This window comes from Netta rufina, assembly GCF_964035555.1.
Source record: "Netta rufina genome assembly, chromosome: Z".
Taxonomy (NCBI): Eukaryota; Metazoa; Chordata; class Aves; order Anseriformes; family Anatidae; genus Netta; species Netta rufina.
The window spans coordinates 77,183,963-77,197,331 of NC_140126.1; the positions used below are offsets into that span (position 1 = coordinate 77,183,963).

Here is a 13,369-nt window from a genome sequence, read left to right on the forward strand (position 1 = left end):
AATGGTCCTTGACAAGATGAGAAATATCTTTATTAGCAAAAAAACACTTGCTCCATTTCAGTTACAAAACTAGAATTCTGCCACCGAACTAAAGCATGTGCATTTGCCCTTCTATATCCTTAACTAACCTACTCTCAAAACCTGTAGTGTTTTAAGTCCAATTTAAAAACATATTCTATAGGCACTAGAATAGTCGTATGAATTTGATACACGAGTTTCTTTATCCTCAACAGAAAATAGTTACTTAAATTACTTAAGCTTGTGTATTTCCCCACATTCATAATTATGACATAATATAACCATGATGACAAACTTTTTGGTTATGCATAGTGAGGGCACAGTAAGAACAGGGTTTAAACAAAACAAAACAAAACAAACAAAAAAAAATAAATGAGCAATTAAATTATTAATACGAGGTACAAAATGTATATGTATATATTTTCATCTGATAATGGCAACTGATTTAACAAAATATTTTCTGGAAAGGAAAACTGCTATTAATATTTCATTATCTATGCAGAACCACTCCAAAAACAGAGAAAAATATAAAACAGTCAAAATTATAGTAGCCAATTCATAATATATTTATGAAGAACAAATTTTAATTCAAATTCAAATATTTCAACTAAGAAAATATTCAGAAAATAGCACTAGAATGAAGCTGAATCAACAAAAAAAGTCCTGAACCTTCACCTCCCACATTCCAATGGAGCTGCGAAATATTTTAAGATTTTTTAAATATTTCTGCATTATCAGATATAGAAAAAAAAAAAAAAAACGAAAAAAAAAAAAAAAAACCATGATTTTTAAAACACTCTGAGAGTTTGATAGACATTTTTCCCTAAAGAAAATAATCTAGCTTCTTTTTAAATACACCGTGTAAGCAGATTGTTGGAAGTTGTTATTATTCCATGTTTCTCTGCCATCATATTTGAAGTTTAATTTATATTAAAAAGCAGCAAATTATGACAAAGTACTGGAGTACCTAACTTATGACCATTGCCCTACTCATTACATTTCTGATTGACATAGGCATCTCTAACATCTCATTAAAGGGGAGGAAAAAGAAGAAGAAAAATAAAAAGAAAGAAAAATCATCAAAACTACCAATTTTCCCATTTTCACTAATACAGAAAAGAAAAATGTAATACAGGCAAGTTTCAAAGATAAATTATATGCCTAGTTTTCTTCACATGCAGAGCCAGTGAAGTTTTAGAACGGGTTCAAGCATGATCCAACAAAACCAGTCTTTCTGATACTTCATACAGTTAAGCACTAGACATGTGTTTGCACACAGGTAAAATAGGATCAATATAGATCAAAAAAGGATCAGAATATACAGAAGTCAGATTAAAATAACTTCTCATTTTTCTTATGTGAAACAATCTTTAAATATTATCACGGGATATAATGAAACATCATTATAAGAAAGTACTAGTTTAATTCATAACTCTACTCATAACTTCATAAGTTTGCATAACTCAGAACTTAATAATACATTTACGTAAGTGTGGATTTCTTAGATATAATATCAAGACTACTTGAGATATATTTGAGATATATTCTGGCAGAATTTATCCAGAAAAAAAAAAAAAAAAAAAAAGCCCTAACCTCATCTTATAGACACTAACACTTCCGATACTTTGCAAAAACTTTTCTACTTGTATAGAACAAACATAGCAGCTACAAAATAATTAATCTGAATCCCTAATGGAAACTAATTCATTTTCATCATATCTTTGACATATAAAACTAAATCTAAAAAATTACAAAAAAACATGAACACTTAACAACCAGATTTATGATTTATAATTCTAACAGAACTTAATGATGTAGGGTATTTATTTATAATAAGTAATTGAATGTCAGCTAGTTTTATTTTTTAACTATAAACATGAATGACTTAATTTTCTTTGCGTTATTTAATTGAAGGTGGTAAATTGAATAATACTTTTTTATAGCTTTGTACCACCACTGCAGAAGCAACAGAGTCTAACTGAAGATTTAAAAGGGCTTCATTCCCCTTTTCTGACCTGTTTGCTGTCATTTCTAGACAACTCCACTGGTAAACATCTGCTATTTTTGCAGACTTCATATAAGGCTCACAGATGTGAGCTTTTATTTAGCTTATATATCAGGAAACAAGCAGCTGTGCTTTATTACATAAACCATGTTCAAATATTATCTTTGAACAGACAATTCTTTATTCTTTGTCTATTAGAAAACATAAGTTCCTAAAGCTACAGCAGATGTCTATTACACTAAAAGCTTCGTTCCCAAATATAATCTGGAGAGTTGGCCCAGTGGCACAGTGGGTGTTCAGTGCACTCCATCAAAGAGATACTGAACCCTGAGAGTTTCATTCCCTGGCAGCTTAGACTAAGTGCTCTATGCTCAGTTCAGATCTCACATTACCAAAAAATCACTATATATATCTTTAAAAATCACTTCTTAACTTTTTAAAAAATATATGATAAAATCACTGTCACCTCACAGTGATTAGAATCTGCGTGTTTAGTCTCTAATTATAACAGTTCTTTTGGCTTTGCTTTTAATTCCAGTTACTGTTTAATGGACTAGGTGCATGTCAGAATGAGGACAAATGATCTGGTACTGAAGTGGTTATAAGAGTGCAAATCTATTTAAAAAAGCATTCTTATTTTAACAATGTAGAAAAGAAATAATGCTTTGTTTTATAGATAGTAATAACCATTTGCTACCAATGTTCTTCTCCTCAGATGTTACTGTTGTACAAATAAATACAGAATTGGATATGGAAACTGCAGCTCTTCGTAATCAAACACAGACGCTGCCTCCCCTTACTCCTTTCCCTTTGTCTTTCTCTCAGTGGTTTTCTCTTCTTTCAGGATGATTTACAAATCAGGTAAGCCAAGCAGTTTTTTTAGACATTGTAGCATTAATGACTAGTTGGGAATGGGAGGGAAGACCATCACATTCTTTAATACCATTTGAATGCCCTATATTATCAGGGAAAAGGAAGAATAAAGAATAAGCCCATGTGGTTGCTGAAATGTAGGATAGCCATTTAGTTTGCTTATAAGCATGCTATACAAGACTGAGGGAAGAATGGTTTCTTCCTCTTTCCTCTCCCCTCCTTATGCAGTGAGAAGGAAGTGTTAGTGGAGAACTCAGAAATGTTTGTTTGTTCGTTTGTTTTTCCTTTCACAGAATCACAGAATCACAGAATTTCTAGGTTGGAAGAGACCTCAAGATCATCATGAAATTGCATTCAGGATTTACAAATGATGACTGATTTTTTTATAGTCCTAATGTAATATTCAAAACTGGGGGACAGAAAAGGTAACAAGGGTCCTGAGCTAAACTGCATTCAAGAGCTAGGCTACTCATGAGAAAAGCAGAAGTACAGAGCCAAGAGCAGCTTCCCCTTAAAGTAACAAGATCATGATGCTGTTTACAGCAAAGGATACACTGAGAAGGCAACAAGGCCCATGAGCCACTGCCTTGGACAAGGGCATGAGTGTGTCTCCAGTCTGACTTAAGAGAAAGAACCTCACGCTTTCTGCTGAGTTTATATGTTGGAAGGAGCATCTTTTACAGCTAGAAGCTTCTGTGACAAACAATAGGTCTTCAGCTATCCTGTTCTGCTCAGAATGCCTACAAGACCAACACAGAAGTCAACAGTTGCTCAGCATCATTCTTCCTGGTGGCATTCTTAGGAGATCTTTCAGGAAAAAGAGCGGGGCAATGATATAAAGTTACATGTTTCTGACCTCAAGCCCTGCAAGCACACAGAGCCAAAACACCAGCTTTCCTCCTCCCTTCCTACACATCAGTTCTGATCAGTAATGATAAAATAATTTAGCTAATTAATACTCTTTTCTTTGTTGAGATGGCTATTTGTGATGATTAGGTTTCCTCCATTATTAATAACTGTCCTGTGGGGTTTATTGGGTCAGCAATAAACAGACACGGCACCATAGGAACTACAACCAATTAAAACCAGATCTACATCAGTTGCCAAAAGTCACTCAATATATTACTTTCTTATCAAACCAGTATACGTGGGCTCACATTCAAACAAAAGTAAAGTGTTTATTTCCTTATCTTTAAGGAATGTCATTTTTATGCCATTACTTATATTAAGGCCTGTTTTATCACTACTACAGACTTTTGTCATTGACTCAGCAGCTTTACATGTTATATCTGTAAAATACATATATCGCATTATGTCATGTAAGAACTACAGAAAACATTTAACAAAACTCTCCTAGTTCCCTCATATAGTAAATCAAATAAGGCAGGGCAGGACTTTGTCTTCAGGAGATCACGGCTATTATACTTCCACTTCATCCTTAAATTATGTGAAAAAATTTTGAGTAGTATACATCTATAATATCTTCTGCTTGTAAGAGGAAAATCAATCAGTAAATTATAATAATATATTCATTTGACCTTAGTGTTTTTCTCTTAGAATCATTAGGACTGTAGTTTAAGAGCATACCCACAACTGCAAAATGCAGGTGAAATTCCACCAGTTATTTCAGAAATATATAGCTGAATGCTGAAGATAACTATATTGACCATCTTTCCTTGTTACATACCTCACTCACAAAAGGTCAAAAAAAGGAAAAAAAAAGAATTGAAAATAAGCATCAAAGAGTATTTAATCAGATTAAAGATTTCCAGGAAAAAAAAAAAAGTCTGTCTCGCAATTTTATATGTCACACTTTCTGCAAGAAGAGTTAAAATGACAGTGACCTTTTTACTGAGTTCCATAAGGCATCCTGAACCTGCCACACAGTATTTTATTAAGCAAACAACATAAAATCTCTATCCTAATTACTTATATCACCTATAAATTACTATTTTTCCTTATATCATTTCCACTATATCTGCAAAAAAATTTTTTGATATTTCAAAAAAATTAATTCCAACAATCTTTATGTAACATTAGGCTGATCTTATGTTTCTAATTAGTCAGAGAGCTGGCAACCAGTAAAACACATTTTGTAAGAAGTAGGAATAGTAAACTTAACTTCACACCTCATAAAAAGCTTTGCAGTCTTCCCAATGGTGGCTCTCAGCATCCTGCAAAATGCTTGTAGCACAAACTCTGACGCAGTAGTTCGTAACTTGAAACTGGAGAACGTTGATGAATTCCTGATATTGTTGGACAGGCACTAGGAACAGGGGTCTGTTCAGAGAGAATGATCAAAGAAGCAAAGATTGAAAGGCCATGCAGTAGGAGGTAACAATCCCCAGTACTGCAAATGCTTTTGATTATTAGGAATCAATCATTCATTTCCTTTCATTCCTGGAGTCTGAACCCAACATTCACTTTTGAAAAAATCTGGTCTTTGTTTCTCAAGTTCTTTAAGTATATCTACTCCTGTATAAATTCTCATTTAACCAAGTCACTTGGAAATACATTACTTTAACCTATTTTCTGAGGTAAGAGTGCATTTGTCATTCAGTTACTGGAAGACTCTGTGTTGACACACAAATACACCAACATTAAATGTGATAAAGAAAACAAACAGTCTGTTTCTAGTAGGTAGATATTCTGGGGAAACATTTCAGAATGCATGTATGTAGAGTGATTGAGCCAGATTTCAACTCAGGCTTCCCCTTCATAAAGGCACACTTCATGAAGCAGCAGAGGGTTAAAATCATCAGAGGGAAAGTAGCTACACAGTGTATATAACCCTTTAGGAACCATAATTGTTGTAGTTCAGGTGCTTCCCTCAAAAGGCCTAGTTTCCGATTTTAAATCACATATGGCCAAAACACATGGACCAATAAAGATATTCCTAGTATCCTAAGCCAAATAATAATAATAATAATAAAATAAATAAATAAAAAATCCTAAAAGCACAGCTAATGTAATTATATTACCTTCCAGGTCAAAGAATGTCTTAGATTTTACTGTTCTGAATTTTCCTAATTTTGAATAAAAATTGAAACAAGATACATGAATGAAAAATAAATTCTAAATGTAGATTGTTCACATTTCTGAACAAAGATAATATAAGGAAAAACTGCAGGAGTGTTTGTTAATAAAGTTCTCTTGGACTGCTATGTGCCAAATTTGATTTTAAGTAAATTCAGCTATTGCAAAGGCCAGAAAAGAAAATTAAGGCTGTAGCCTTCTGTTGATATGATAGCAAAGTACTTTTAGCTCTCTAGAAAATGCCAGTTATTCAAGCTTCATAAAAAAAAAAAAAAAGAAAAGAAAAAAAAAAAAAAGGTTGATCTGCAAATCAAATGCAAATCTTACACATAAATAATTTGTTTTGTAATGACTGTTTTAGATTATCAACAGCTTTGAGTGCTTTGAGTCAGGTCTTTCCATAAATACTCCATGTAGTGCTTGTGCTAAAAAATGCAATGCAATTTGGAAAACTATCGTCATACTGCGTCACTAAAATGGAGTGAAGTCCTATATTACTTGCATTTGAATTAAATTATTACATGTAAAAGGGACTCACTTTTTGCTGTTTTCTCTCATTAAATTGCTATACATCGTAAAATGCTGAAAGACATAGATCGCTGTGGAAAGAGCAGCATACAAGTTTTGCAGAGGAGCCTTGGAGGGAACGTCTTTGCTTTTCTCCTCTAGTCTTGCCAGGACAGCTGTTGCTACTTTGCTGCAGGCCTCTACAAAGTTTGCTCTAATTTCCTGAAGAGAATCATCTCTGCATGCCAGAGCCAATGGAAGCAATGTGTCAAGTTCTTCCATGATGTCAGAACAAAACTGGGAGAAATAAATGTGGCATCAAGTTATTTGTATTCTGACAGCATTTAATTTATACACTCTAGGGTCAGATTCTTGAATAATGAAATTGGCACAAAACAAATATATTGAATAAGCTTTACAAACATTTCATTCTGTTGTACAGGGGAGTAACATTTATCTACAGTAAATGAATTATTACTTCATTCCTTCTTGCTTTATATTGAGAAAATTAAAAAATTAAAACCATATTATGTTACTCATGCCTTCATTTTGTTTATGACTTCATTAGATGCGGATTCAAGACATAAGGTTAATTCCTTGTTAAATAAGGTAATTTTCTAAACTAATTTATTTTGAAAAATATACATTTCTCAATACTGAATTTGAAAGAAAACTTGACATCTGTTAGTAAGTTCACATACTGAGCTCCCTAAAAATATTTCCCCAAAGTTTGTGTTACTTTAAGCAAATATTAACAGCATTCCAAATTTTCTAGAACATTTGCAAATCTCACTAAATTCAAAAACTTGTAAACAAATATTCCCTTAGACAAACTATTTAATTAATTGTCATAAATGACCTTTATGTCAATTCAAAGAACCCTAATGTGGCCACATATTGGTTATGCTGATTAGTTAAATGGCATGTCTAAGGATTTAAATACAGGAAATCCCTTCATAGTTATGCTTCAAAGCTTTCAGCATTTTCCCATCGAACAACTTGGTAACAGAGCAGACACTAATCAGAATGTTTTAGAACTTTTTGGATGAAAACAATAATGCCAGCAAAGTTTAAAAGTTAATTCTTTCAAGTATAGACTACGGGCTATTGTATAAAGCTCTGCTCAGCCTCATGTTGTAATGCTTCTCACTTTCTTCTTAATTCCATTTATATAAGATATAGAATATTAATGGTACTGTAAGTACTTCAAAGTGTAGATGGCAAACAGCCTTGGCATTCTGTGTCTCCTCAAACTTCAGATCTTTTGATACCTGCCTTAGCAATTCGTTTTGGTTGCTCCTCCGGTTGGACTGCTCTGCAGGACTCCCTCATTTGCTGGTTGTTTACAACACTCATTGCATAGCCTGCAGCTGAAGACTGTTCTTTCTGCTCATGTTGAAGAATTTTAGTTGAAAAATCCTCAACTGCTATTGTTATACAGTGAGCCACAGAAGAAGACAGGTCTTTAAATGCATTTCTCCAACCAAATTTCAGTAAAGTAGGCTGAAAGACATAGTTTTATTAAATCAACCCAAATTCAGTATTGAATATTATTTTTGTTACTGTCTGAAATTTACTTAAATATCCATAACTAAATGACATTAAAGGACACTATAATCATTTGAAATTAATATGAATACATTGAAATAACACAAGCCTTGAAATCATATTAAAAGCAATATATGCACTCAACAAAAATGAACAAGTGAATAAACAATATTAAATTTGTCATCAAGGTTTTAAGAAAATGAATATATAAAACCCCTTGATTAAACACAACTGTTTTTTATAAGTCATGCATCCTTAAATTATATATCATCTTTCATACACATTTAACAAACACAAATACAGTTATAACCTTTATCAATAGTTTAACAAGTAATCCAGCAATAAATACCATGTGATAATTTGGTATTTTTTTTTATTTTATTTTATTTTATTTTATTTTATTTTATTTTATTTTATTTTATTTTATTTTATTTTATTTTATTTTATTTTATTTTATTTTATTTTATTTTATTTTTTGCAAGGTAATAACCAGGCACTACTAACCATGAATATTAATGATAAGGAAGTTAGAGAAGGTGGTTTTAACACAGCCACACTGGATTTCACTCTTTAGAGATGGATGTAGCAGAGATCAAAATGTTTAAATAGAGATCTCTAGTTTTTAGCCAAAGCTGGATTTTACTTTGGTTTATATTCATTCCCTGTCTTCTCTAGACAGAGACTTCTGACGTTATCTGAAGTGTTGCAGTTGCACAAAAGACACAGTGGGATGTAGTTACTTTTCCACTGTTCTTGGTTTGCATGGTTCATGTAACTTTCAGCAGACTTCATGCTTACCAGAAGTGACCAACTGAGAATTGCAGCACTGTAAGAGAAATATTTCAGTGGTGTAAGATGTAGTGTAAAGATCCCCACTATGAGAACATTGTAGGAGAAAAGAGAAGTATTCCTAACAAGCTGTAGTTACAAAATTAAACTGAAAGACAATGAAAGGCTACAAACCAAAGGGGTTTGCACTTCCAGCTTTACTCCAATTTAGAAGCTGCCTTCTCCTTCCATGCCCCTTCCCCAGCCCCAATACTCAACTCCAGAGAGCACAGACAGCCTACCCAGATACCCATTTCTGCAATTCCCTTTTTTGTAATATCTCTTTTTCATTTTTATTTATTGATTTATTGATTTATTGATTTATTGATTTATTGATTTATTTTTCCTGTGATTTTGGGTCAAGTACAGCTCAATCTTCAGAAAATGTTCTTTTTAATCTATAAGATACAGGAACATCTGTCCCACAAACGGTTTAAAAGTACATTTCAAAAAGCCATTTCAGCATTAAAACTCAGCCATTAGGAAATTAAATTCAACCACTGCACAGCATCAGACTTGTTAGAGCATTTAGGTCCCATAAAATCAACAGTAAAAATTTGTTTAGTAGTAAATGACTACTAAAACTTAATCTTGTATGTACCTTCTACAAAGAACACTGCTTTCTACACAGTAGTTTGTTGACATCAAAGAAACTGATCATCATGTGTGTAGGTATCTCTACAGGAAGCATGATGATCAAATGCTTAGAACTTGAACGATTTTTTTTTAAAGATTCTTATTTATTTTACAATATATTTAATATTGAATAAAAGCTAACATATTTTAGCATGTTTTTACTGTTTGGTTATGAAGTATCTTATATTTCTAATGCTAAATCTATTCTATTATTGCTCAACCTTAACAACACTAACCAATTCCTTATGAGTGCCCTAAGATTTTACTCCATCTTAGCAGAGAGTTTGCACCTCAAATTAATTGCAGTACCTAAATAATGAAACTCTCAGAATAGGTGTTTATAATGAATATGGTGTCAGGTGGCATTGGAGACACAGACAAAAGAAAATCTCCCACAAAGTGCAAGACTCTTTTCATACTCACCTCTTTTACCTGAAGTAACTGTTCAGGAAGCACACTGGTTTCATTTGCTCTAGTTTCTCCTATTAAAAGCTCCCCACTAGCTTTCTTCAGAACTCCTGCACAGTATGATAAAGGGGATCAAAGTTAAGATTAATTCTGTAGAAAAATCAGCAGTCTACAACACCTTCTGATATATCAATATGAAGCATAAAAAAAAAAACTCAACAAGATGTAGTGGAATACTAATGTTATGATAAAGTCAAATTCAGGTTATACACAGCTCCTTTTATATAACATGATGAAATCCACATTCCATTGTATTCATATTTTATACATACACACGTATAATGTTTTACACGTATAATGTAAAATACAGTTTCTTTTGTCATTAATTCATTTTTATACTGATTGCACAGTCATCTATTCCTAGGGAGAACAGACAATGTTAGAACAGCTGTGTAGAAGATAATTTCTATTTTTTGTTCAATAAATTAAATGAATTGCACACTACCGTATTTTTATAGTTTCTACTTATTTGGAAATGCCAATATGGTAAGAATAAAAAGACATTTAATTAATACAGTTATTATAAATAAAATAATGGAAAAAGAACAGGTGAAGCTCCTTGAGATGGGCTGGTACAAAGCTCACTCATAAATCTTCAAGTAATGGAAATATTGCCTGGTTTGACAGTGACAAGCAAACATCTGGGGTAGACATTATTTCCATCAGTGTATCAAAAAGAATAGGAGAATAAAACCAAACGACCTAATATTTTTAAAATCCATGTCCTAGCATAAAGATGGCAAAAAACACAGGTGTAGATATTTTTAATTTAACATAACTGATTTGAAATTCCATCCAAGAAGTTTTAAATGATTGAGTGCTGTCAAGTATTACTAAATATTATCTCTTACACATAAACTTAAATGTCTTCAGTCACCTGAAGATACTAGTAGCGTACATACCCAGGGTCTAAAGAGGTCCTATTTCTATCAAATATACAGTATGTGGAAATATATGGGATTTCATTTACCTAGAGTAGATTTTACTTTTGTCCTAAACAATTCAACCTCTGAAAATGAACACTCCAATTTTCATATGCCCATACACCATTCTAAAGTTTCAATTTTTTATTATTGTTGTTATTATTTTCCCAGGAACTGTTTTCATACAAAACAGGTCAGGAAAACAAAACAAAACAAAACAGATTTGAGCTATGAAAAATGAAAGATAAATTGGTAGAATATAAAAAGAGAAGAGACTAGCCAGATAACCTAGCCCTCTGATCATTCAAAGTATGGTGTTACAGACAGTACCATAAACACAGTACTTATTTTGATTTGTTCTAACACATGTTATGATGAAGTTTCCTATACCTTTCTTTAGAATTTACTTCAGAATGAAAAAGAGAACTGACTGGATATTTTTACTCATATTTATTCTGTACTTTCTACCTGAAATTTTCCTTACTTTTCCTGGCAATTCATCTGTTTTTATAGCTGTATCTTCTATTCTAACAGTGAGCACGATTTTAGATCAGCTATATTTTTTATCAACACTTTAAAGAAAAACAGAATCACAGAATCACAGAATTTCTAGGTTGGAAGAGACCTCAAGATCATCGAGTCCAACCTCCAACCTAACGCTAGCAGTCCCCACTAAACCATATCCCTAAGCTCTACATCTAAACGTCTTTTAAAGACCTCCAGGGATGGTGACTCCACCACTTCCCTGGGCAGCCTGTTCCAGTGTCTAACAACCCTTTCAGTGAAGAAGTTCTTCCTAACATCTAACCTAAAACTCCCCTGGCTCAACTTAAGCCCATTCCCCCTCGTCCTGTCACCAGGCACGTGGGAGAACAGACCAACCCCCACCTCGCTACAGCCTCCCTTGAGGTACCTATAGAGAGCCATAAGGTCGCCCCTGAGCCTCCTCTTCTCCAGGCTGAACAAGCCCAGCTCCCTCAGCCGCTCCTCGTAGGACTTGTTCTCCAGGCCCCTCACCAGCTTCGTCGCCCTTCTCTGCACCCGCTCAAGCACCTCCATGTCCTTCTTGTAGCGAGGGGCCCAAAACTGAACACAGTACTCGAGGTGCGGCCTCACCAGAGCTGAGTACAGGGGGACGATCACCTCCCAAGCCCTGCTGGCCACACTCTTTCTTATGCAAGCCAGGATGCCGTTGGCCTTCTTGGCCACCTGAGCACACTGCTGGCTCATATTCAGCCGACTATCCACCATCACTCCCAGGTCCTTCTCTGCCTGGCAGCTCTCCAGCCATTCCTCTCCCGGCCTGTAGCTCTGCTTGGGGTTATTGCGCCCCAGGTGCAGGACCCGGCACTTGGCCTTGTTGAACTTCATGCAGTTGACCTCAGCCCATCAGTGCAGCCTATCCAGATCTTCCTGTAGAGCTTTCCTACCCTCGAGCAGATTGACACATGCACCTAACTTGGTGTCATCTGCAAACTTACTGAGGGTGCACTCGATGCCCTCGTCCAGATCATCGATGAAGATATTAAAGAGGACCGGCCCCAGCACCGAGCCCTGGGGGACGCCACTAGTGACCGGCCTCCAACCGGACTTGACTCCATTCACCACGACTCTTTGGGCCCGGCTATCCAGCCAGTTTCTAACCCAACGAAGCGTGCGCCAGTCCAAGCCAAGAGCAGCCAGTTTCTTGAGGAGAATGCTGTGGGAGACGGTGTCAAAAGCCTTGCTGAAGTCAAGGTAGACCACATCCACAGCCTTTCCCTCATCCACCCAGCGCGTCACTTGGTCATAGAAGGAGATCAGGTTCGTCAAGCAGGATCTGCCTTTCATAAACCCATGCTGACTGGGCCTGATCGCCTGCTTGCCCTGCAAGTGCTGCGTGATGACTCTCAGGAGGATCTGCTCCATGAGCTTCCCTGGTACTGAGGTCAAACTGACAGGCCTGTAGTTTCCTGGGTCAGTCCTCCGGCCCTTCTTGTAGATGGGCGTCACATTTGCTAGCCGCCAGTCAACTGGGACCTCCCCCGATAGCCAGGACTGCTGATAAATGATGGACAGTGGCTTGGCCAGCTCCATTAGTACTTAAAACATTAAAAAAAACATTAGTACTTAACCTAAAATCCTTCTGTATTTGTAGAATTGCTCTCCAAAGTTATCCAGAACTCAAAGCTGAGACAAGTTTTTTTCTGATGGCAGATTTGGATCTCCAGGACCAAAGACAGAGAGCCAAAGGATCCTCCCCTTAGCATTAGTCATTTTAAATGTTCCTTCATTTTTTAAATCAATAGACTCTTACTACACTTCCCCACTTCCTTTTCTAACTAGCAGCCTGAGCACTCTTGTCTTTTATTTGTATATACATATATACACATGTGCATGTGTGCTCACACGTATATAAAATATTTCATCTAGTTCATTTTAACCTCCAGCCAGCGGGGATGCCCTCACACCTTTTATCAATCACTGCACACTAGCTGCAACCTCCCCAAAACCTTTAGATGCTAGCACAGCCTTCCCCTGGACAACT

The 13,369-nt window shown here is 35.1% G+C and overlaps 1 protein-coding gene across 1 annotated transcript in view; it reads right to left on the minus strand.

The window, feature by feature from the left end:
* KIAA0825 overlaps positions 1 to 13,369 on the minus strand; it is a gene marked incomplete at its 3' end in the record, with an annotated part of 217,959 nt that overhangs the window by 159,335 nt on the left and 45,255 nt on the right. Inside the window, exons 5-8 of the mRNA XM_084305804.1 lie at positions 9,875 to 9,969; positions 7,715 to 7,942; positions 6,471 to 6,736; positions 5,026 to 5,176 (exon numbers count right to left, since the gene is read on the minus strand). Coding sequence (XP_084161930.1) covers positions 5,026 to 5,176; positions 6,471 to 6,736; positions 7,715 to 7,942; positions 9,875 to 9,969 — 740 coding nt within the window. The remainder of the gene's footprint in view (positions 1 to 5,025; positions 5,177 to 6,470; positions 6,737 to 7,714; positions 7,943 to 9,874; positions 9,970 to 13,369) is intronic.